Raw genomic sequence first — 25,919 nt, 5'->3', positions numbered from 1 at the left:
ATGTTTAACCTCCTACTGTGTACATTTATTTTCCTCTTCCTTTAAAAAAGAAATACACCATCGAATGCAATACGCGACCTATACACCGCCCAAACCGGCGGGCGCGTGGATTGGCGAGTAAACGGCGCGGTTCAGATCACGTCCCCTTGTAACACCGTGAAAAGAGAACATCTGTGAAGGAGAACGAGCCCGTGAAGGTCACATCGTCCGGGTCAATGTACTTTTGATGTCTTCCGAGTTTATTTATTTATTTTCCTCAACACGGTTGAAGTTCCACAGGATGCAGCGGTAGCAGCAGCGCAGGAGCTTGGGGCGTGGGGCGCGGAGCGTTCTCATTACGGATTCCTGTAAACCGTCCTGTTGGTTGTTCATACAGGCAAGGGCCAAGCCAGCCAAGCAGCCCGTTCCTTTACCGATCGCTTGCCAAGCAGGCCGTTCCTTTACCGATCGGCTTGCTATCTCTTGCCAAGCCAGCCGTTCCTTTACCAATCGGCTTGCTATCTCTTGCCAAGCCAGCCGTTCCTTTACCAATCGCTTGCCAAGCCAGTCGTTCCTTTACCAATCGGCTTGCTATCTCTTGCCAAGCCAGCCATTCCTTCACCAATCGGCTTGCCAAGCCAGTCGTTCCTTCACCAATCGCTTGCCAAGCCAGCCGTTCCTTTACCAATCAGCTTGCCAAGCCAGCCGTTCCTTCACCAATCGGCTTGCCAAGCCAGCCGTTCCTTTACCAATCGGCTTGCTATCGCTTGCCAAGCCAGCCGTTCCTTTACCAATCGGCTTGCCAAGCCAGCCATTCCTTCACCAATCGGCTTGCCAAGCCAGTCGTTCCTTCACCAATCGCTTGCCAAGCCAGCCGTTCCTTTACCAATCAGCTTGCCAAGCCAGCCGTTCCTTCACCAATCGCTTGCCAAGCCAGCCGTTCCTTCACCAATCGGCTTGCCAAGCCAGCCGTTCCTTTACCAATCGGCTTGCTATCGCTTGCCAAGCCAGCCGTTCCTTTACCAATCGCTTGCCAAGCCAGCCGTTCCTTCACAAATCGGCTTGCCAAGCCAGCCGTTCCTTCACCAATCAGCTTGCCAAGCCAGCCGTTCCTTTACCAATCAGCTTGCCAAGTCAGCCGTTCCTTCACCAATCGGCTTGCTATCGCTTGCCAAGCCAGCCGTTCCTTTACCAATCGGCTTGCCAAGCCAGCCGTTCCTTTACCAATCGCTTGCCAAGCCAGCCCTTCCTTTACCAATCGACTTGCTATCGCTTGCCAAGCCAGCCGTTCCTTTACCAATCGGCTTGCCAAGCCAGCCGTTCCTTTACCAATCGGCTTGCCAAGCCAGCCGTTCCTTCACCAATCGGCTTGCCAAGCCAGCCGTTCCTTTACCAATCGGCTTGCTATCTCTTGCCATCAACCGTTTCCACGGAGTGCTTAAGCCACTTAGCGAGTGCTCTATAACCTGATTGGTAATGGAACTCCCACTTGGAAGGCAATAAATCAATCGTTCAGTGAAATCCTTGCCGTGGGGTAATAAACACCAAGAGAGAGGGAGAGAGGTGGCGATGCAGACAGAGGTGTGGAGATGCAGACAAAGGTGTGGAGATGCAGACAGAGGTGTGGAGATGCAGACAGAGGTGTGGAGATGCAGACAGAGGTGTGGAGATGCAGACAGAGGTGTGGAGATGCAAAGAGAGAGAGGGTTGGAGAGAGGGTTGGAGAGAGAGAGATCGGGATGGAAAGAGAAAGAGGGGTGGAGAGAGGGGTGGACAGAGAGAGGGGGATGGAGAGAGAGAGATGGAAAGAGAGAGAGGGATGGAGAGAGAGAGAGATCAGGATGGAAAGAGAGAGTGATGGATGGAGAGATAGAGGGATGGAGAGAGAAAGAGGGGTGGAGAGAGGGGTGGACAGAGAGAGGGGGATGGAGAGAGAGAGATGGAAAGAGAGAGAGGGATGGAGAGAGAGAGAGATCAGGATGGAAAGAGAGAGTGATGGATGGAGAGATAGAGGGATGGAGAGAGAAAGAGGGGTGGAGAGAGGGGTGGACAGAGAGAGGGGATGGAGAGAGAGAGCGAGAGAGAGAGGGATGGAGAGAGAGGGAGCGGGATGGAGAGAAAGAGAGATCGGGATGGAAAGAGAGAGGGGGATGGAGAGAGAGAGCGCGGTGGAGAGAGAGGGGGGTGGAGAGAGAAGGGGATGGAGAGAGAGAGAGGGGGTGGAGACAGATAGGGATGGAGAGAGAGGCATGCAGAGAGAGAGAGCGGGATGGAGAGAGAGATCAGGGTGGAGAGAGAGAGATCGGGGTGGAGAGAGAGAGCGGGGTGGAGAGAGAGAGATCAGGATGGAAAGAGAGAGCGAAGGATGGAGAGATAGAGGGATGGAGAGAGAGGGGGTGGAGAGAGAGATCGGGATGGAGAGAGAGAGAGAGAGAGAGAGAGAGAGAGAGAGAGAGAGAGAGAGAGAGAGAGAGAGAGAGAGAGAGAGAGAGAGAGAGAGAGAGAGAGAGAGCGGGATGGAGAGAAAGAGAGATCGGGATCGAAAGAGAAAGAGGGGTGGAGAGAGGGGTGGTCAGAGAGAGGGGATGGAGAGGGAGAGATGGAAAGAGAGAGAGAGGGATGGAGAGAGAGCGGGGATGGAGAGAGAGAGATCAGGATGGAGAGAGAGATCGGGATGGAAAGCGAGAGAGAGGGATGGAGAGAGAGAGGGGGTGGAGAGAGAGAGATCAGGATGGAGAGAGAGCGATCAGGATGGAGAGAGAGAGGGATGGAGAGAGAGAGATCGGGATGGAAAGAGAGAGTGGGGGTGGAGAGAGGGAGAGCGGGATGGAGAGAAAGAGATCGGGATGGAAAGAGAAAGAGGGGTGGAGAGAGGGGTGGACAGAGAGAGGGGGATGGAGAGAGAGAGATGGAAAGAGAGAGAGAGGGATGGAGAGAGAGAGGGGGTGGAGAGAGAGGGATGGAGAGAGAGCGGGGTGGAGAGAGAGAGATCAGGATCGAGAGAGAGATCGGGATGGAAAGCGAGAGAGAGGGATGGAGAGAGAGAAGGGGTGGAGAGAGAGAGATCAGGATGGAGAGAGAGAGATCCGGATGGAGAGAGAGAGGGATGGAGAGAGATCGGGATGGAAAGAGAGAGAGGGGGTGGAGAGAGGGAGAGCGGGATGGAGAGAGATCGGGATGGAAAGCGAAAGATGGATGGAGAGAGGGGTGGACAGAGAGAGGGGGATGGAGAGAGAGAGAGATGGAAAGAGAGAGAGATCGGGATGGAAAGAGAAAGAGGGGTGGACAGAGAGAGGAGGATGGAGAGCGAGAGAGAGGAATGGAGAGAGAGAGCGGGATGGAAAGAGAGAGAGAGGGTGGAGAGAGGGAGAGAGGGGTGGACAGAGAGAGGGGGATGGAGAGAGAGAGAGAGATGGAGAGAGAGAGAGAGAGGGGGATGGAGAGAGAGAGGGATGGAGAGAGAGAGAGAGAGGGATGGAGAGAGAGAGAGAGAGAGAGAGAGAGAGAGAGAGAGAGAGAGAGAGAGAGAGAGAGAGAGAGAGAGAGAGAGAGAGAGAGAGAGAAAGAGGGTGGAGAGAGAGGGTGGACAGAGAGAGAGATGGAGAGAGAGAGAGGGATGGAGAGAGAGAGAGGAATGGAGAGAGAGCGGGGATGGAGAGAGATCAGGATGGAGAGAGAGATCGGGATGGAAAGCGAGAGATCAGAGAGAGAGAGAGAGAGAGAGAGAGATCAGGATGGAGAGAGAGCGATCAGGATGGAGAGAGAGAGGGATGGAGAGAGAGAGAGAGAGAGAGAGAGAGAGAGAGAGAGAGAGAGAGAGAGAGAGAGAGAGAGAGAGATCGGGATCGAAAGAGAAAGAGGGGTGGAGAGAGGGGTGGACAGAGAGAGGGGATGGAGAGAGAGAGAGGGATGGAGAGAGAGAGAGAGGAATGGAGAGAGAGCGGGGATGGAGAGAGATCAGGATGGAGAGAGAGATCGGGATGGAAAGCGAGAGATCAGGATGGAGAGAGAGAGGGGTGGAGAGAGAGATCAGGATGGAGAGAGAGAGCGATCAGGATGGAGAGAGAGAGGGATGGAGAGAGAGAGATCGGGATGGAAAGAGAGAGTGGGGGTGGAGAGAGGGAGAGCGGGATGGAGAGAAAGAGATCTGGATGGAAAGAGAAAGAGGGGTGGAGAGAGGGGTGGACAGAGAGAGGGGGATGGAGAGAGAGAGATGGAAAGAGAGGGAGAGGGATGGAGAGAGAGAGGGGGGTGGAGAGAGAGAGATCAGGATCGAGAGAGAGATCGGGATGGAAAGCGAGAGAGAGGGATGGAGAGAGAGAAGGGGTGGAGAGAGAGAGAGATCAGGATGGAGAGAGAGAGAGAGATCCGGATGGAGAGAGAGAGAGACGGATGGAGAGAGAGATCGGGATGGAAAGCGAAAGACGGATGGAGAGAGGCGTGGACAGAGAGAGGGGGATGGAGAGAGAGAGATGGAAAGAGAGAGAGAGAGAGAGAGAGAGAGAGAGAGAGAGAGAGAGAGAGAGAGAGAGAGAGAGAGAGAGAGAGAGAGAGAGAGAGAGAGAGAAATCGGGATGGAAAGAGAAAGAGGGGTGGACAGAGAGAGAGGGGATGGAGAGCGAGAGAGAGGAATGGAGAGAGAGAGAGAGAGAGCGGGATGGAAAGAGAGAGAGGGTGGAGAGAGGGAGAGAGGGGTGGACAGAGAGAGGGGGATGGAGAGAGAGAGAGAGAGAGAGAGAGATGGAGAGAGAGAGAGAAAGGGGGATGGACAGAGAGAGAGGGATGGAGAGAGAGAGAGAGGGATGGAGAGAGAGAGAGAGAGAGAGAGAGAGAGAGAGAGAGAGAGAGAGTGGGGAGGATTGAGAGAGAGGGATAGAGAGAGAGATGAAGAGAGTGAGGGATGGAGAGAGAGTGGGGGGATTGAGAGAGAGGGATAGAGAGAGAGATGAAGAGAGTGAGGGATGGAGAGAGAGTGGGGGGGGATTGAGAGAGAGGGAGAGAGAGAGAGAGAGGGAGAGAGAGAGAGAGAGATGGAGTGAGTGAGGGATGGACATCCTCTGACCTGTTGGGTGAGCAAGTTTCGTCACCAACACTCAGCAGTGAACAGGTTAGTACAGGTTTTACATTATGCCTGCAGCAAGTCACAGACGTGATCCGGCCTGACCTGACAATCCTGGTTGGGTGTGACCGTATCCTCCGGCCTGCTCTGTCCTGTCTCGCGCAACACAGTGCGGAGAGCTGCTCTCCATGGTACATGTATGTCATGGAATTTTGTTGTAATTAACGCCCATTGCATGATGTACATGTAATGTTGTGTTGGATGGATTACAGGAAACCTGCTTGATTGTTGTTTAGTCGATCATATACATATCATTGTTACTTCGTGCTTGAATGGACTGAAAATCATTCTAACCGATTGTGCAGTAACCTGGCAGACTGCCGTTGGTTCCAAAGTACAACTGTGCACCTATTATTGGGTTACACAAGCTTGTGGTGAGACCGAGGAAAGAAAGAAAATGGCTTCTAACTTTCCGAGCAATCTGGAGGAAAAAAGGATGCAGCAGAACATCAGGCTCACCCGGCTCAGACAAAGGTGAGGTCACAGTGTTTCCTCCTCCAGGTGAGTGGTGTTCTCTGCAAGGAGGTTTTTCAAGGCATCCCATCCCTTGTTCATTTCTCTCCTTGCCTGCGTTTTACTGCCCACAACATGTTTCCTTATATACAGTTCATGTAATCTGACATTTGACATCTTTTTTTTTTGTTTTTTGTATACATTGTCGAGGCTCATATGAGAGGTAACACACAACGCACAGCAGGGGGGCATGAGACAAGAGGGGTGGTGCTGTCGAGACAAGAGGGATGATCGAGGAACACTTCGATCTCCGTCCTGTCGATTCCGTCCACACGTATAAATGAGCTGTGGGTTCATCAAGACCGTTTTCTGTCCCATTTTTTCCCCCAAGCAAACAACTCGAGCAGTTACAAAGGGAGCGGGATGACGTCTGCCGTACGTCCGATTCAATGCAGAGGAGACAGAAGAAAATCGAGAAGAAGGAACTTCAAGAGGTGAAGCATTGCTTGCAGATGCAGGAGAAGTGGAAGAAGGTAGAAGAGACCGAGAGAGATAAAATCGCAAAGATTGAGAACAAGGTTTGTGTGTTTGTTGTTTTATCTGCCACGTCATAATTACCTATGATTTATCATGAGCATTCCAACACCAACACCTCATATATATACATTACTATATATATATATTTATTTATTTTTAATTCTTCATTGTGATTCATAGTGAGAGACATCATGTGTTCATCACACAGATGACTTCTTTGAAGGTGCAGCTGAAGGATGCAGAAGGAGCTGCTGCCGGTCAACAAGGGTTGTATGACAATGACACGAGGCTGTCTGCGGAGTTATCCAAACTTGTAGAAACCTTGACTAACCGTCATGGTCTGGTGAGAGTTTCACACCGTCGTGAAGTTTCTCCTGGGAGGAACTTGTTTCGAACTAACCCGAACCCAACACTGTGCTCTGGGATCACGTTTCGACCCGAATGGGAAGAAGAGACACATTTTCCTTCCTCTCCATGAATCACAGTGTTGATCTATTTGGCTTTTACCAACAATCTGATGGTAACATAATAATTTTCCTGAAAATGGCTTGGTTTCCAAACACTTAACACTGCTGGCTTCACCCAGATTTGAACTGAGAGCCTCTGGAAGACCCAGTCCAGTGACAGCACCATTGAACGAACACCAGACTCCACATGCAACTAATAAATAAATAAATATATGTGTCGATAGATATGTGTGTTTGACAGGCAGTGCAACATCTTGGAGATCTGGTACAGAAAAGCAAGTTGCTGCGTAGCGACGTACAACGGTTATGGGAACAGAAGCTTGAGGTTGACGCTGCTGCCACGAGGTTGGTAAACCTGGCAAAGCAGAAAGAAGAAGAGAAGATGAAGATTCTTGAACTCACTCAGACCTACCAAACTAATCGGTAGGTCGACAGGACAATTGGAATTGGGCACTCATTCATTGTTCTGTTTTTTTTACCCTCGCCCAAGGAGAGTGCGTTGAACTTGGGTCTGTTTGTTCGTCTGTCCGTTTGTTTGTTTGTCCCCATCGAACTTTCGTGTTTTTCTCCGCAACCGCTTGTCGGATTGAGACGAAATTTTCACCGTTGGTGCGACCGCTCATGCAGAATATTTTTATGATCATTATGACGTCATAGGTCACGTGGTGTGGCAACCACGTTGGAAAAACTGAATGGGTGCCCTCGTCATGACGTTATAATTGCATAATGTGGAACGTCCGATGAGTGTGAAAAAATTTTGTGTCATCTTGGGATAAAATGGCCCACAGGAAAAAAATAATAATCATGATGTCATCGGTCACGTGATTCGGCAGCCATATTCTTGAAAAACAAACCAAAAAACCTTTTTTAAACCTTCTTCTCTGAAGCGGCTGAACAACTGCTTGATTTAATCATGAATTATTATTTAACAAGGGCCATTGTTGGGTTTTTTTTCCACATTATCCAAACTGAATTGCCTGCGATTGCACGGATTGATTATGATTTCTGGAGACATAATCTGTCGGTCTAACATTGGTCCAAAAATCAGTTGTCCTCCAAAGACCATGCTTGAGGGAGCCAGGAGGAGGGGATGAGGGTGAACCATTTCAGATGATGATGGTGAACATACCTTTCTCCTTAAACTCGGATGCGAAGATTTTCCTTCTTTTTACTTCTTCCTGTGTATCCTTCTCCTGCATTTCCTCTTCCAGGAGAGAAAATCTGGCAAAGACGACAGAATTGCTTGAGCAGTCCAAGAAGGAGCACGTGGACATCGAGAGAAAACTGAGACGAATGGCCCAAGAGAAGAGTTACATCAGCACTCTGGGAAGTTTTTTCGAAGCCAAAGCAAGTAGTCGAAAGGAGGAAGCGAATTTGTTGAAGGTTCAAGAGGTCGAGGAGAGCAAGCCACAGGATAGTGAGTTTGTGGATTTCAAATGTGGAAGCTGCAAAAGTCTTTGTGTCGGAGAAATTTGGGAAACAACCGTAACGTGGATCACAACTGACTTTTTGAAAAGCAAGTACCGGTGGAATAACTTGAAGTGTATAAGTCGGATGAAAACGTTGGTCCTGGACCACTTTGCTCACTCCGTTCACTTGGTAATCGAAAATCAACCTGCTCGATCATCAAGTCCAAATTGAAGACCATTTCACAATCTAAACCAGTTTCAACCAGTTTACCCCAATTGTTAATTCGAGACAATTTATTCCAAGGTTCATACTTTACTTTTGAACTCAATTACTTTTTATGAATGAGTAAAGTATTGTCCTGTTGACAGGTTTGACTGACGTCACCTGTTGTGCTCGGAGGAGCTTTTGCTGCTCTTGAAGGTCGCCGACCTCACCAAATTCACACTGCATTCAATTAACTGTTCTTTACCAGTCACACAACCACGAAGATTGTTCCAACTCGAGGGGAAGGAAAAAGTCAGGAAAATGTCTCTTGTAGTTATAATTGGGTTTAATGAAAAGAAACACATCAAAATTTGTATCAGGGGGGATTAACCTGGACCACCGGTACCATGACAATGTATATCCATCATATTCGAACGAAACTGAATCCTACTCTCTGCATCTGTCCTCGTGTTTTTAGAATTGGAAGATGCAATATTACAGACGGGTTCTTCTGAACTTCCCGCAATCTTAAGCCTTGTCCAGAAACAGGAAGGCCAGCTCCATCATCTCTGCACTTCCATCACCGCTGTCAAGGTACTGGGATGTTTGGGTCATGGAACCTGAGAAGTTTGGATTGTCTGAGTGGGTGTAATGGAGCTGATAAAAAACCATGGTGATGGAGATTCATGTCAGCAAAAAACAGAGTAAGTTGATTATGATACCAGGTGGTAATAAAGTTACCGGTTGGTTCTGCAGATGATACGTGAGTGCTCTGTTGTTGGCAGACTGACATTGAGGGTTCCAAAAAGGACCAACTGATTGAGGAGCACAAAGGAAACCAGAAACTAACGACGTTGGAGGTAAGAATGAGTTTCTGGTCGTTTGGGCCCATTGCCACCTGAGGCCCAAACTATTCTCACGGTGTGCCCATGAAGGATTTAGGCGGTAAAGAAATTTCATCGTCCGAGGGGTTCAGAGTGGGATAACACCCAAATTCTCTGTTTGTAAATGTTTTTTAATGTGGAAAAGTGGAGGGAGAGAGGGGGGTTCCATATCTAGATTGTATTAAGACTTCAGCAAGGACCAAATGATTGAGTCAGTCAGTTTCCTGCCTGTATTCGGGAAACTGTCAGAGATCATTTGTCTTGTTGAACATGCACCGAGGAAGCGTATCGTGCAAGGCTGAAAGGAGACGACGGTACGATTGTTGTGTAAAACCTCCTGTAAACAGGCGAGACCATGTGGAGGACTTGCGGCATTTCACATCCAAATCACATGGAAAAGCACTCCTTGATTTTCAAGGAAACGGCACGGGTTGTTTGGCAGGGGGATTGTAAGCCATGGTGGCTAAGTCGGCTGTAGAACCCTGGCTGAGGGTGAAACACTTTGTGAGGGTCCGCCCTGCGGGGTAGGATGGCCTGATCCGAAGGCACGGCTCACACCAGCAGACTGCCGATGAGACGGATCAGCCACGTGCTGGAAAGGAGGTCCCTGTGGAGCATAAAGCCCGTTGTCCACGCATGCACACACAGAGGTTAGTTGAGCTTATGACCGCGTGGAGGCAACATCTCTCTCCTCCTCCTCCTCTCTGCTTGGCCACCTCCCTCATCTCCATTTCCTTCTCTTCATCATCAGGCCCCGAGCTACATCTCACCATCACCAGCCTGCAGGGCACCAAGACGCAGTGCCTCGCTTAAGTCCCCACCTGCCCCTATGTTCCTTGTACGAGTCTGGTATTTTGGCACCATCGTTGGGGTTCGGCTTAATTTATTTCTATTGTGCAAAACTTTGGTTTTTCATGTCCTACTTTTCCCCATTTGTCTGTCCTCGTGCGCCAAATTCATCCGAGCATTGTTGCCTCGTAACCTCCGTGTCAAAATCTTCGGAAATTAACTATTTGAATTACAGTTGAATCGTCATCCTTGGGGAGCGTAATATTAAGAACACAGAAACTTAAAAGATCGTTTCGGAATCCGTGGAGGTGCAAGACCTCCGGCTCAGAGCGGTCCACGTCAACGGGACCCGCCTGACTCGACAATATGTATGGCACAGCTCCGCTCCCTGTGGGATGCGGGTATTACAAGTTACACTGAAATACACCGATCCTGGGGGAATTAACCCATCCAAAATTCTGGTGCAACTGGCATGTTATCACCCGTTACGGTGACATCATCTCCCAACTCTGTCCCATCTCGCTCCCTCAGCCCCAAGTCCTCATCAATCCCCCTCCCCACACTCAAGCCTCCAACCCCCCCTTCCCTCACCAAAAGTCTTCAGATGGACTCTCTGTGAGTGGATTTAATTTTTCAATCGTCCTCTTGAAACAGAACTGGCGAAACAATCATGGAATTTGGTACAAGCCATTTACGTGAGAAACTGCTGATAAAATAACAACAGTATATATTCTGTGGTTGGTTGTGGACTCGAGTGGAGGAGATCGAAGATCATCAGGCTGAGTTTGATTGGACACAATCAACATTGCTCATTGATTAATTGGATAAGCTTAACAAATGATCGAGCGGATTAGACAAGACTAGAAGAGACTTGCCATGCCTCTCTTCCACGGCAGACACAATCAGTCGGTCTAACATTGGTCCAAAAATCAGTTGTCCTCCAAAGACCATGCTTGAGGGAGCCAGGAGGAGGGGATGAGGGTGAACCATTTCAGATGATGATGGTGAACATTTACTTAATTAATGCTGGTGGGATTCGGAGAAGAGTGGAAACCCTTCCCCTCGTCTGATGTGTTGAAATTCATGGAATGTTCGAGCTCATCCATCCTTCGAGGTGGAGAGAGATGTTTAAGGTGGTTGGTAAAATATCGGAGTATAGGAAAGGGATTTGAAGACCATGGAGTAAATTCTGGTGGTCGAGAATCCCACCATATCTTTGTGTGTAAGAAACACAGGGCCCCTGATGTTCCAGTGTTTCAATCACCTTGAAATGAAAGTTTCGACCCGTTTCACATCACTTCTCCAAAACTGTTTGATTGTTCCATCTTTCTGGGTAAATGTTGTGCTGTTGCAGGAGGAGGTGGCTGCAGCTGAGGTTGCCACCTCATTGGCTGAGCAGAAGTTGGAGAAAATGGACGCACTCGTTCAATCCCTACATTCCCGCTTGGCCGTCATGTTTTCTCGGCTTTCGTGCGATCAGGCTGCCGCGTCGAGTTCGTTGGGAGACGAGTTCAGAACCAGCTCAGAGAGAGCTATTCAATATCTTCGTGAGTGCTGTTCCTTTTTTTTTTTTTTTTTTTTTCAAGAACAGTCCATCATTCATCTTGTCCCAAGTCTTCACGAACCAGCTGTCCAGACCTGATGTTCAACGAGCTTGTCTATTATTCACAAAGTAAACCAGCCTGGTGTTGGCTTAGCGGTTAGCGTGGTGGCTTGGGATCCCAGGGTTCTGGGTTCGAGCCCCGTTGTCCGCTGAATTAACACCAGGGGGTTGAATCAGCCCGTCATCCTTCCGAGGTCGGGAAAATGAGCACCGGTGTAAAAAAAATAGTAATAGGGGCACTGCATCAGCGAACCGATGATGCAACCAGCAGCCAAAAAGGCAGCACACGATGGGAACAAGGTAAACCGTGGGATCTTCAACATCCACCAAAAAATCTTGGCAGACAAGATTCCTGTTTAACATCCGTCCGAGGGATGGCACACACATTGATGAATCACCAGACTGACAGATTATAGATGGGTTGGGAATCGAACCCAGGCTAGACAGATTGGAGGTGAGTGTCTCAGCTGCAAATGAAAGAGATGATGAAGATACTTGTCAGTTATCACGTTGAGTCGACAAATGATATAACAGTGAGTTGGGAGAGTAGTTCAGAATCTGCTTTTCCAAGAGCGGAGGGGATGGTGGAGGAAGTTCAGGTGAGTGTAAACAAAGTAAGCAAATCAAGAACACTCAGTTGTGTCATGGTTTGGTGTGTCCCCTCTGAGTTTAGGAGGTTGGTGGTTCGAATCCCGATGGAAGATCGAATCCTTGCTTGACGTTCAGCATTCAAAAAGGGTAAAAGCATGGACAATCTCCATAAGTTGGCATCCATGCGGAGGAGGAAATTCCTCCTTCGGAAATGCCTCGCCGAGTGTGGCACCCAGAGTGCCCCCGGAAGTGAGTGCACTTCCTCCAAGCTCAGTGGCTGTGTTTGCCTCATCTGACAGTCCTGTGTTGTTTGGCTCATCTGACAGTCTTTCCTTACCGCATGTACGATAATAACTGTGTGGACACCTGGTATTGATAAGTGTTCAGAGCGGCCGTGTCGTCAGTCGCACGAGACATTTCTCCAAGAGCATGCTTGGAGGAAAGGTAACTGCACAGCACAATGCTGGTCGTTATCCATCGCTTTTGAATTGTTGTTGTTTTAAAAAAAAACAATATGATGGTGATCACTCAACAAAGAATTGTCTCCTGCAGGGCTGATAGAGCAGAAGGCATACGAGCTCCTCACTTCTGGTGCGTGGAGTCGTCTGCTGCAAACAAGTCGCACACCTTCGTGCAAGTCACACACCTTCGGGCAAGTCACACCTTCACGCAAGTCGCACACCTTCGGGGAAGTCGCACACCTTCGCACCAGTCGCACACCTTCGTGTTACAAGTCACACACCTTCGGGCAAGTCACACCCTTCGGGCAAGTCACACACCTTCGGGCAAGTCACACCTTCAAGCAAGTTGCACACCTTCGTGTTACAAGTCACACACCTTCGGGCAAGTCACACACCTTCGGGCAAGTCACACCTTCACGCAAGTCGCACACCTTCGGGGAAGTCGCACACCTTCGCACCAGTCGCACACCTTCGTGTTACAAGTCACACACCTTCGGGCAAGTCACACCTTCAAGCAAGTCGCACACCTTCGTGTTGCAAGTCACACACCTTCGGGCAAGTCGCACACCTTCTGGCAAGTCACACACCTTCACGCAAGTCGCACACCTTCGTGTTACAAGTCACACACCTTCGGGCAAGTCACACCTTCACGCAAGTCGCACACCTTCGTGTTACAAGTCACACACCTTCGGGCAAGTCGCACACCTTCACGCAAGTCGCACACCTTCGTGTTACAAGTCACACACCTTCGTGTTACAAGGCGCACACCTTCGGGCAAGTCACACCTTCACGCAAGTCGCACACCTTCGTGTTACAAGTCACACACCTTCGTGTTACAAGGCGCACACCTTCGGGCAAGTCACACACCTTCGGGCAAGTCAAACACCTTCACGCAAGTCGCCCACCTTCGTGTTAGAAGTCACACACCTTCGTGTTACAAGGCGCACACCTTCGGGCAAGTTACACCTTCACGCAAGTCGCACACCTTCGGGCAAGTCCCACACCTTCGCACCAGTCACACACCTTCGTGTTACAAGTCACACACCTTCATGCAAGTCGCACACCTTTGGCTTTCTGTTCACATTCTAACGTCTTCGAACACCAAGAAACCTTCATGTTGAACCTGTTAGTCCAAGGATTACCAAATGGATTCCTTTCTTGGGTAGGGCAACGAGTTTAACTTGGGTAGGGCAACGAGTTTAACTTGGGTAGGGCAACGAGTTTAACTTGGGTAGGGTAACGAGTTTAACTTGGGTAGGGTAACGAGTTTACTTGGTTAGGGTAACGACTTTTACTTGGGTAGGGTAACGAGTTCAACTTGGGTAGGGTAACGAGTTTAACTTGGGTAGGGTAACGAGTTTCACTTGGGTAGGGTAACGAGTTTCACTTTGTAGGGTAACGAGTTTGACTTGGGTAGGGTAACGAGTTTGACTTGGGTAGGGTAACGAGTTTCACTTTGTGGGGTAACGAGTTTGACTTGGGTAGGGTAACGAGTTTCACTTGGGTAGGGTAACGAGTTTCACTTGGGTAGGGTAACGAGTTTCACTTGGGTAGGGTAACGAGTTTCACTTGGGTAGGGTAACGAGTTTCACTTGGGTAGGGTAACGAGTTTCACTTGGGTAGGGTAACGAGTTTGACTTGGGTGGGGTAACGAGTTTCACTTGGGTAGGGTAACGAGTTTCACTTTACAGGGTAACGAGTTTCACTTTGTGGGGTAATGAGTTTGACTTGGGTAGGGTAACGAGGAAAGCAGAGAGAGAGAGAGGGGAGAGACACGTCTCGGCCACAGCAAGTGATTTGTTCCAACACCGCGTAATCTTTTGTCCTGTCCTTGAGAACTCTCCATGATGATCACATGACCGTCCGTGGAGGGGCACGGTCGAGGTCGCGAGGTCATCGAGCAGGAGGTGAAAGACCGGAATGGAGTCTGTGTTCAACTGATGTCGAAGGTTATGTTTAGGATTTCATTCACAAAAACACACTATATGCTGTAAGATGTAAAACCAGGAGGGGGGAGGGTGGGTGTTCTCAGATCTCTTGCAGGCTTTTGGTTGCCCACCACCATTTTGGTTCCTTCCCACCCCACTGGTTGCCCACCACCATCTTGGTTCCTTCCTACCCCCACTGGTTGCCCGCCACCATCTTGGTTCCTTCCTACCCCCACTGGTTGCCCACCACCATCTTGGTTCCATTCCACCCCCACTGGTTGCCCACCACCATCTTAGTTCCTTCCCACCCCCACTGGTTGCCCACCACCATCTTAGTTCCTTCCCACCCCCACTGGTTGCCCACCACCATCTTGGTTCCTTCCCACCCCCACTGGTTGCCCACCACCATCTTGGTCCCATTCCACCCCCACTGGTTGCCCACCACCATCTTAGTTCCTTCCCCCCCCCACTGGCTGCCCACCACCATGTTGGTTCCATCCCACCCCCACTGGTTGCCCACCACCATCTTGGTTCGTTGCCACCCCCCCACCCCTCCCACACTGGTTCCCCACCACCATCTTGGTTCCTTCCTACCCCCACTGGTTGCCCACCACCATCTTGGTTCCTTCCTACCCCCACTGGTTGCCCACCACCATCTTGGTTCGTTCCCACCCCCCACCCCTCCCCCACTGGTTGCCCACCACCATCTTGGTTCCTTTCCACCCCCACTGGTTGCGCACCATAATCGTGGTTCCTTCCCACCTCCCACTGGTCTCCCATCACAACGTTAGTTCCTTCCCACCTCCCACTGGTTTCCCACTACAATCGTGGTTCCTTCCCACCTCCCACTGGTCTCCCATCACAACCTTAGTTCCTTCCCACCTCCCACTGGTTTCCCACCACAATCTTGGTTCCTTCCCACCTCCCACTGGTTTCCCACCACAATCTTGGTTCCTTCCCACCTCCCACTGGTTTCCCACCACAACCTTAGTTCCTTCCCACCTCCCACTGGTTTCCCACCACAATCTTGGTTCCTTCCCACCCCCACTGGTTTCCCACTACAATCTTGGTTCCTTCCCACCTCCCACTGGTTTCCCACTACAATCTTGGTTCCTTCCCACCCCCACTGGTTTCCCACTACAATCTTGGTTCCTTCCCACCCCCACTGGGTTCCGGTTCCGGTTTTGAGCGGCAAGAGGTCTCCTTCGGGGCTCCCTGCTGACATTCTCAAAGTTAAGTTCCGGTTGTTATTTGTCCCGTTTTAACTGTTTAATTTTCTCACCTACATGTTAATGTGTGTTCCTAGTTCGGTTTTGTTTCAAAAATCGTGCTATTTTGTGAGTATTTATGTCGACGTTCTTACCTGGTGTTTGAGGCCTAGTCCTAGGCTTGAGGCCTACCGGTTCCACTTGGTGTTCGATCGTTTTTTTTTTTGTTTGTTTTTTCTCCCCATTACCTTCAATTTCTATCCTCCCCATTACCTTAAATTTTCATCCTCCCCACTTTCCAAACATCCCCCATTCTCCCAACTAATCTCTTTCTTATCTCAAAAAAAAAAAAAAAAAAAAAAAAAAAAAAATACCCAACAACAACAACAACAACAACAACAACAACAACAACAACAACAACAACACGCTCACCTTCTCCCGATTCTGCTACTTCTTCTTCCTCTTAACTTCCTCCTCGTCTTCCTCGATTTCTTTTTTTTTTTTTTTACATTTCCATGACCTAATCTGTTGAACTCTCTCATACATTAATATTAACAACAAAAACGATCTTATGATGCTTCATCTTCCTCTCTCTCACATGTGGTACTCTTTACTGTTTCACAATGCACTACTCTTCTGCTATTTCAACAGACTGCTTTCATTTCGACCTCTCCTTCATTCCTTGCCTAAAAATCCAACTATTACAGCGCTTCTTCTCTCCATGCTCTGAATTCGCCTTCATTGCATCCATCAAGAATTGTGTTAAATCGCATCTCTGACCTAAAACTTTTAAAAACCACAGTTTGCCATGGATGCTCGCTTTCCATCAACCATTCTTTTTTCCAACTTCAGTGCCAACTCACCCCCTCACCCCTCACTCTCACTCTCAAAGCAACCATCCCACTCTTCTCCCTCCAAGCCTCCCTCTCACCTCTTTCAAAAACTCCCCCCCTCACCTTTCTCCCACCTTTCATCCCCCTCACTCTTCCTTCTCTAAGTTGCCCCCCTCTCATCCACCAACCTGCCTCCCTCCACTGCCCTCTCACCTCCATCTCTTCACTCCACCTCCTCAAATACTCAACTGCCATCTTCCTTGTCTCTTGTCCCCCCTCTCTCCCAGCACCACAGAGCCTTTTCTCCTCCTCATTCGGCCCCCTCCCCTCGCTATTCCGCAATACCCCACACTCCTTCAGCCACCCTCCCTACCTCCCCCCTCGTCCCTCGTCCTACCCTCCCCCACCCCTCCACCTCCTGCACCCAAATCCTCCTCCCCTACCTCTTCATTAAAAGTGTGGACCTCAAATATCCGGGGCCTTCGCTCAAACCTTTCAGATCTTTCCATGCAGGTTGCCACTGACAAACCAGACATTATCTGCCTAACAGAAACTTTCCTCTCCCAAGACGTGTCTGACTCCCAAGTATCTCTCCCTGGTTACTCCCTCTTACGGTATGACAGACCTGAGCCTCGTCCTGGTGGAGGTGTTGCTCTCTTCATCAAAGACTCTATTCCTCACTCTCCCTGCACTGCTCTCACTCCCCCACACCCCCAGGAATACCTCTGGCTTCGGCTTCCCCTCCACTCCCACCTCATGTTTATATGTGTACTGTACCGTCCACCGAACAGTGATGACTCCATCTACACCTCACTCTCCGAAAACATGGACCATCTTCTATCTTCTCATCCAAACTCTCTCTTCCTCTTATGTGGCGACTTCAATTGTCATCACGCCAGTTGGCTAGGTGTGGGTACCTCTCTCACCTGCCATGGGACATCAGCAAAAGCTTTCTGTGACTCATTGGGACTGACTCAATCGGTCAACTTCCCGACCCGGATCTCAACCAATGGTACTCCATCTCTTCTGGATCTGATTTTGACAAATTTCCCTGACAATATCTGCTGCTCTTCCTTCGCTCCAATTGGTTCTTCTGACCACGTCCTTGTTAAAGTGGACATCTCTCTGGCTGTTATCAGAGAACCACCTCACCGCCGTCGAGTCTGGCATTTCACTCAAGCCGACTGGCAGGGTCTCCGAGCAGCCATCAAACTTACAGACTGGTCTCCTATCACTACTTTCTCAAACATCAACTCATCCTGGGAATTCTTTCAAAGAAACTTGCTCTCCCTCATGCACAGATTTATCCCCTCTCGTGTTCAGTTGTCTTACCCTTCCTCCCGCCCTTGGTTTACTGAAGCTTGTGGCGAGGCAGTTGTCCTGAAACAACTTGCCTTTGCCTCATGGAAAGCAAACCCAACTGAGGAGCAATCTCAGTTCTTTCCACAAAGCTCGGAACAAGTGTGTATCTACCCTCAGGAGAGCCAGAAAACAACATCTTTCTCATCTCAAGTCTGAACTCTCAAACCTCTCTCCCTCCTCAAAATCCTGGTGGCGTTTAATCAAATCTGTTTCTGGTGTATGTTCCCCCTCCATCCCCTCCCTTACCTCAAATGGCCGCACTGCTGATTCCACACGTGATAAAGCTGAATGTCTAAACTCGGTGTTTGCAGCTAAATCTTGTGTCCCAAACCCATCACTATCTCTACCCACTTTACCCAGTCGCACCCAACTGTCCCTGGACTCTGTATCCTTTTCTCCTGACAAGGTGGAGAGCTTGCTTTCAAACCTCGAGTCAGATTCTGCAACCGGTCCAGACGGCATCAGCCCACGTGTCCTCAAAGCCTGCTCTTCTGCTCTTGCTCACCCTCTCTCTGTTCTATTCACTCTCTCATTTTCCCAAGGTCATCTGCCATCTGCTTGGAAATCTGCTAACATCACTGCCCTGCATAAAAAAGGTGCAAAAACAGATCCCTGTAACTATAGACCAATCAGCCTTCTCCCAATCATCAGCAAGGTTATGGAATCCATCATCGCTTCAGACATGAAATCCTTCCTCTTCTCCAATGGCTTGATTTCCAATCATCAATTTGGTTTCAGACCAGGTCACTCTACCCTAGATATGCTGCTACTGCTCTCCCATCAATGGATGGAGGTCCTCAATGCCAGACAGGAAATCCGAGCCGTATCCCTGGACATATCACGTGCTTTTGACACAGTCTGGCACCCTGCCCTACTCACCAAACTCTCTTCCCATGGTATTCAAGGCCATCTCCACTCATGGCTCACAGACTTCCTCTCCTGTCGCAGTCAACGTGTGGCCCTAAATGGAGTTCTTTCATCCCCTCTTCCTGTGCAGGCTGGAGTTCCTCAAGGTAGCGTTCTGGGCCCTGTTCTTTTTCTGGTTTTCATCAATGATCTCTCGGACTCTCTGGAAAATCCTCTATTTCTCTTTGCCGATGACTCCACCCTCTGCCGTACCATCTGTCATCCCTCAGACCGGCAAGCAGCAGCTTCTTCGCTCACTGCAGATCTGGATAAAATCACAAACTGGTCCAACACGTGGAACATGTCTTTCAATCCAGACAAATCTCACACTCTCACTATGTCTCTTCTGAAAGGACCGTTTACAAAACCCCCCCATCCACTTTCTCAACAATCCTCTGGAAGAAGTCTTTTCTTTCAAGCTTCTGGGTCTCACTATCTGCCATGACCTTTCCTGGGAAAGTCACATTTCCAACCTTGCCTCAAAAGCCAGTCGCCGACTGGGAATCCTCCGTCGTGCAAAGTCCTTCCTCGGCCCTCTTGAGCTCCTGACCACTTACAAAGCTTTTGTCCGTAGCCTGATGGGTACTGCTCTCCCCTCTGGGCTGGTGCTCCTGCCTCCCACCTTTCTCGACTTCACGCTGTCGAAACCAGGGCTTTTAAGATCATTGGCATCTCCCGCAATGAAGCTGAGTCTTTGGGCCTCTCACTCAATCACCGCAGGTTGGTCGGTGGTCTTTCTGTCTTCTACCGACTCCTCTCCAGCCTTGCCCCCCCCTGCTCTCTCTGTGATTTGTCCCAACCACATTTCCACAGGGCGCTCAAGGTCCGCCAACAACCCCCTTCTGGTAAAACTACCAAAATCACGAATCACTGCTCATCTTCACTCTTTCATTCCTCTTTTTCCCGCCTTTGGAATAAACTTCCTCTCCTCTATTCTTTCCCATTCTTCCCTCCAGGCTTTCAAAACAGCTGTTCACCACCACCACCTCTTATCTTCCCCCATCCAAATCCTCGATCTTTTCTACTCCCCGATAATCCACCCAAGCCCACTTCCTTCAATTCTCCTGCTTTCCTTCCTGAAAGTCCCTTTAATGTCCATCTTCCCCTCGCCATGTTCCCCGTCCCAACCCCATCCCTCTCCCTTCCACAGTTCAACTGTGTCTGTTCCCCAATGTTTTGTCCCTTCCACTCCCGCCCCTCTTGTCTCATGCCTCCTTGCTGTGAGTTGTGTGTTAGCTTCTCATACGAGCCTCGACCAAGGTATACAAAAAAAAAAAAAAAAAAAAAAAAAAAAAAAAAAAAAAACCACAATCTTGGTTCCTTCCCACCTCCCACTGGTTTCCCACTACAATCTTGGTTCCTTCCCACCCCCTCCCCCAGTGGTTTCCCATCACAACCTTAGTTCCTTCCCACCTCCCACTGGTTTCCCACCACAATCTTGGTTCCTTCCCACCTCCCACTGGTTTCCCACCACAATCTTGGTTCCTTCCCACCCCCACTGGTTTCCCACCACAATCTTGGTTCCTTCCCACCTCCCACTGGTTTCCCACTACAATCTTGGTTCCTTCCCACCTCCCACTGGTTTCCCACCACAACCTTAGTTCCTTCCCACCTCCCACTGGTTTCCCACCACAATCTTGGTTCCTTCCCACCTCCCACTGGTTTCCCACTACAATCTTGGTTCCTTCCCACCTCCCACTGGTTTCCCACCACAACCTTAGTTCCTTCCCACCTCCCACTGGTTTCCCACCACAATCTTGGTTCCTTCCCACCCCCACAATTCCCACCGAAAGGAAAGTTTAACGAGGGAAACAGTTCCACCAGGAACGACCCAAGATCACATTTTGAGTGAAAAATAAATCTGTTGTTTTGACCCTTTTTCCCAAATTCCCCACCAACCCCCGGCTCCTGAACTAGAGGTCAACCCCAACAGATCGTGACATATTTAATGGGTCCCCGTCGTCCAATGTTGATTTTTCTTCTCCAACGTTTCCCCCAACAATCTTTAAAACCTTCACTGTAATTACATTGTTGGGGGGATTTGACCTTTTGATCCCACACCACAGGGCGGGGATAAAATGAGAAACTACTCTTGTACATCCTTACCACGTGGTGATCATCACTACCAAGTTTGGTGAAATCTGCATCGGGTTCAAAGGTCGAAAGGTCAAATAGCAAATCATGTAATTCCGGTTAAATTTTTACCTGCAACACCTTGTAGGTCTACCAGAGCTCCGCGTGGTTGTTTTTGTTGCGGTTCTCGTTGGAGGTCGATTTTTGAAACGTGCACCCATTGGTTGGACAGCTGCGAAACCCCGCCCACATTTGTCGCTCGGCTCCACCCACCGGAGCACCCATTGGTTGGACAGCTGCTAAACCCCGCCCACATTTGTCTTTCGGCTCCACCCACCGGAGCACCCAGACGGAGTAATATGGCCGCCATCTTGGTTTTCTGGTGGGTTGAAGACGTCAGGCTTGTCGGCCTCTGCTGATTATACACCGCCCGCCCGTGTTTGAATGATGAACTCTTTAATCCATGAGAAGTTGTAGACAAACCGAACAACAAGAAAGGATCGGAGGCTGTGTCCTTCACGAAGAGGAGGCGAGCTATCGCCGGCACCACGGTAACGTTCTGAGGTCCTGCTCGAACCAGCACAGGGGCACGGCTGTATCCTCAGCCAATGATGCTACCCTGCATCCTCGTGCTCCATACGAACGAAGAAGCGTCACGATTTCTCCGTCCTTTAAAACATTTATTTAATTTCAACTTAATTTTATCAGAACAGAACTTGAACAAAACATTAGGGATTTTTACATCATCTCGACCAATCAGATTTGCCGCTCGCAGACCCCTCAGATCCCTCAGTCCACTCAGACCCCTCAGCCCCCTCAGTCCACTCAGACCCCTCAGACCCCTCAGCCCACGTAAGTTTTGTGGCCCACATGTTGAAATGTTGTGCTGGAGATGCTGCTCTGAGGCCAAAAGTGAACCACCGAGCCATTCCCATGACGTATTGATTCCACAAATGGAGTCAGGCCCGTGTGACAGAGTTTGTACATTAATTTCACGTTTTAATTATTATTATTATTTTGTGAACAGGAGCGAGGCTCATGGAAGAGCATTGAACAGACACTCTGGATGTCTTGGGACATGGAATTCAAACGCGTGCCTCGTGGCTTGTTCCTATTCGAAGCCATGACGTCCTTTGGCAAGTAGTGATGCAACGAACCCATTGATTCAATGACAAACATTGATTCAATTCAATTCGATGCGAGAAAATGTCACAACAAACGTCTCAACACCTGAAAGTAGAAACAAGAACTTGCGTTTTATTTAATTGTTAATTTGACATTTCGATTCGCAGGATGTAAACTCAAACATCCGTCCATTGGGAGATGATTCTGAACGTTTGAAACGATCAATGTTAAACTTTTCTCAACATTTGCTCTTTGTGTTGGTTCCACATTCACCCAACACGTGTTTGCTTGCCACGTGTTCACCAGCGAGCTGGACCTGCAAGATTATGAATCGGACGTGAGCAGTTAAGGAGGAAGTCAGCCAGACATCATCCCCTGCTCCCAACAGGTAGGCACTCAACTATTGTGTTTGGAAGCATCGCAGTATCCATATTTAAAAACAAAACAAAGCAATAATCACAAGGTGTGATGATTAAAAACACTACCACTGGGTAAGAATGCCGCTTGACCTTAATCTCGAGCAAATTCAGGCTGGGTGGACTCACTTTGCTAACTGCTTTGGCAGCACCGGCGCTCCGTTCAGAACATGGTGTAGGATGATCGTCAGGAGGATCATTGTTTTTTTTTCTAAGGTTAGAGGTAGATGTAGTCATTTAATCAATAGTGAGGAGGCCAATTAGGAAATTTATCCTCCTCCCCTCCACCTCGAAAAAAAACCCCACCACTGTGAAGTGGGCCAGAGCTCCAGCAGCCTTCATGGTGGATCCTTGCCTGCTTTTAACAAGGTCACGTGATTCGGCAGCCATTTTTTTTTTTTTTTTAATGTTCAAAAATCTTCTTCTCTGAAACTACTGAACAGATCGAGGCGAAACTTCACACGTATGACGTCATAGGTCATGATTTGGCAGTCGTGTTGGATTTACCTGAAAACCGATAAAAATACACCGATCAAAAGAAGTCGTGGCGAGGGTTCGCGATGTGCGATTGCTCTCTTTCTTTCTTTGTTCGTGCCGTTGAACAGGAAATTCTTCAACAGAGTTGGGGGGAATGGTAGGCCGGGGTTGGAGGTGGACGGGGAATACTTTGAAAAGAGAGATCTCCAAAAAATCTCTCCATAACTTGATTGATTGATTGTTATTCGCGGGATGAATGTGATTTCTGCCCGAACTTCCTGAGTCGGAGTGGCGACCCGACTCGGATCGGCAGCATCGATGATCAGCACCGGATATTTTACATCATGGTGATGAGCATGGTTTAACCCTACCTCTCCACGCTTGTCACGCTTTCGTTTGCTCGTACACCAAGTAATGTTCATACATAAATCATTAATGACAGACGTGGATATGACTGTGGCCTTGCATCGAAATGAGATCTTGCTGTTACGTCGCATCGCTCGGCCGGTCGGTGATCCGGTAATGACGGTTCTTGTGCGAAGGCGTAAGGCATGGTGATGGTGTAAAGTGTTGGCCACAGAGACGATGTGAGCAGAATTTTTTCCAAGTGTATTTGGGCCGAGCTCTTGATCCCGTTGCCTTAACTCGAGGTCGTCTCACCCTCAGGTTTAGGAGGAATCTCAGGTCTAGGAGGTCGACGTGAATCTGACGACTTCCCTGAAGTCACTTTAACAACGGGACGAAGACCACGGTGCGGTCCCGCGTCGACGACCGTCTCAAGGAGCCCGAGGGTCATCGATTTGCTCTTTCAGACCTTTGGCTTCCATTTGATGATGTTGAAGAATTCAGTTGTTATCTTTAGAGTTTGAAACGCTTACCTCATGCACATGGAGAGAGAGGATTTAATAAACACAATTAACCCTAACCCTAACAGCTTGGTGGCAGTTTGTTCAAATTTTAACACAAGGTAAAGCTCGGTGTCGTGCATCTATAGAATGCTCACTATACCTTGTGCAAGCTTTGCGTTCGAAGATATTAGCGTTTTAAAAGGGCACCGCGTACTAATATCGATGTTGGATTGATCAGTGATTGGATCGAATGTAAAATGGACATCAGCGTATGTGTGGCACATGATGCGCTGAGTTCAAAAAGTATCCCCACTTGTATTTCTCCGATCAATAACACTGAACAACAAATTTCAAAAAATTTTTTTTACTGGAGATGTGTAAAGTGATTAAGACTAATTTGGGTACGCTGATTTCAAAAATCATAACCGTTTTGCTGTATCACGTCAGGATTTTCAGGAACAGAAATATTCCCATTGCCGAGAAGTCAGGATTTCAATGAAATTTACATATGTCTTCAACATGTCTATTTCGTATAATTGTTGTTAACTTGTGTTATATTTCTTTCTTTCAGATAAAGATGAGTAGGCGTTCCTGTACCAATCATCCTGACAACTTCTGTTATGTCTGTGGTCGGTATACCAAAAAAGATCAACAGCGAAGTATATCTACAGCAGTGAAAATGAAGGCCGCCTACTTTCACTACTTCGGGTATAAGGTGGGGGACCAAGAACAGAGCTGGGCACCACACATCTGCTGCACAAGCTGTCACACAACCTTGACTCAGTGGTTGGTGGGCAAGCGCGCGAGCATGCCATTTGCGGTGCCCATGATATGGCGTGAGCCGCAGAATCATCATGATGATTGTTATTTCTGCTGCACAAGCATCGCCGGCTTCAACAAGAAGAATAAAGGTCACATCAAGTACGCTGACTGCGTCTCTGCTCGTAAACCTGTGCCTCATGATGACGAGAACCCCGTTCCAACACCTCCAGCTGATCAGAACATAGCTGTAAGCAGTGGTGAAGAGGATGGTGATGATGAACCTTTTGAACCCGACACTCAAGAATCACACCTTCTGAACCAGGGAGACTTAAATGATCTTGTAAGAGATCTCTCGCTGTCAAAGGCGAAGGCAGAGCTGCTTGGATCAAGGCTGCAGCAGTGGAATCTACTTGAACCTAACACCAAGATATCCTTGTTCAGAGCACGTCACAGAGACATGGCTGAGTTCTTTGAGATGGAAGACACGATGACATTCTGCAGTGACATCAACGGTCTGTTGAAAGAACTTGGGTGTGATCACGATCCTGCAGACTGGCGCCTCTTCATCGACTCGGGGAAGAACAGCTTGAAGGCTGTTTTGCTCCACAATGGCAACGAGAAACCATCAGTCACACTGGCTCACGCGTTCGGCATGACAGAGACCTATGAGACTATGCGGCAGCTGCTTGATTCCATCAAGTACAATGACTTCAACTGGCACATCTGCGGAGACTTGAAAGTGGTGGCGCTGTTGTTAGGGCTGCAGTCAGGCTACACGAAATACATGTGCTTCCTTTGTCTCTGGGATAGCAGAGACGACAAGAATCACTGGACGAAGAAAGATTGGGAAGAGCGAAAAGAGCATGTACCTGGTCGACACAACGTGAAGCATGTCGCCCTTGTCGACCCAGCCAAGGTTTTCCTTCCACCACTCCACATAAAGCTCGGCTTGATGAAAAGTTTTGTACGGGCAATGGATCTGAATGGGCGTAGGTTTTTATACCTCAAGGAAAAGTTTGGCAACACCTTGTCGGAGGCCAAGATCAAGGCTGGTGTCTTTGTTGGACCGCAAATCCGACAGATTATGAAGGACGAAACTTTTCCGACAACTCTAAACCCCAAAGAGCTGGCAGCGTGGAGGAGCTTCAAAGCTGTGACGGACAACTTCTTGGGGAACGAGCGCGCGGACAACTATGAAGAAATAGTGCAACAGCTGCTGGAGTCCTTCAGGAAACTTGGCTCCAGGATGTCCCTGAAAATCCATTTCCTACACCAGCACCTGAACTTCTTCCCTGACAACTTGGGAGCAGTCTCGGACGAGCACGGCGAGCGATTCCACCAAGAGATTTCACTCATGGAGACGCGTTACCAAGGGCGGCACAACCCGAACATGATGGGCGATTTCTGCTGGTTCCTGCATCGTGAAACTGACACAGAGCAGCACAAACGCAAAGCCAAATGCCTAAAGAATTTTTAATTACATT

The 25,919-nt window shown here is 48.9% G+C and overlaps 1 protein-coding gene across 4 annotated transcripts; it reads left to right on the top strand.

Moving 5' to 3' along the window:
* Nucleotides 1-105: 105 nt before the first annotated feature.
* Nucleotides 106-23,750, top strand: LOC147008083 (uncharacterized). 4 transcript variants are annotated; one of them, XM_085865960.1, is made up of 12 exons: nt 106-197; nt 5,404-5,572; nt 5,943-6,129; nt 6,297-6,431; nt 6,797-6,978; nt 7,767-7,972; nt 8,648-8,763; nt 8,955-9,029; nt 11,197-11,389; nt 12,589-12,688; nt 22,239-22,320; nt 23,492-23,750. In XM_085865960.1, exons 2-11 carry the CDS (start codon nt 5,496-5,498, stop codon nt 22,279-22,281), a joined length of 1,314 nt encoding a protein of 437 aa, XP_085722086.1. In that variant the 5' UTR covers nt 106-197; nt 5,404-5,495; the 3' UTR covers nt 22,282-22,320; nt 23,492-23,750. The 4 variants fall into 4 exon arrangements, with proteins under 4 accessions (XP_085722086.1, XP_085722085.1, XP_085722084.1 ...); XM_085865959.1 differs by having other exon boundaries at nt 106-217; XM_085865958.1 differs by lacking the exon at nt 106-197 and adding an exon at nt 4,948-5,229.
* The last annotated feature ends 2,169 nt before the right edge of the window (nt 23,751-25,919 follow it).

The sequence above is a fragment of the Eptatretus burgeri genome, chromosome 22, assembly GCF_056783735.1.
Source record: "Eptatretus burgeri isolate ZD-2024b chromosome 22, Ebu_testis_v1, whole genome shotgun sequence".
Lineage (NCBI taxonomy): Eukaryota > Metazoa > Chordata > Myxini > Myxiniformes > Myxinidae > Eptatretus > Eptatretus burgeri.
Note: the sequence above shows the minus strand (reverse complement) of the source record. Positions and strands in the feature narration are given on the sequence as shown.

Excerpts from the sequence above, each read along its gene's own strand:
- LOC147008083 (XM_085865960.1), top strand. The coding sequence starts at position 5,496 with ATGGCTTCTAACTTTCCGAGCAATCTGGAGGAAAAAAGGATGCAGCAG. Across the intron at positions 6,432-6,796 it reads TGACTAACCGTCATGGTCTG|GCAGTGCAACATCTTGGAGA; the intron begins GTGAGAGTTTCA and ends TGTGTTTGACAG. Across the intron at positions 8,764-8,954 it reads CTTCCATCACCGCTGTCAAG|ACTGACATTGAGGGTTCCAA; the intron begins GTACTGGGATGT and ends TGTTGTTGGCAG.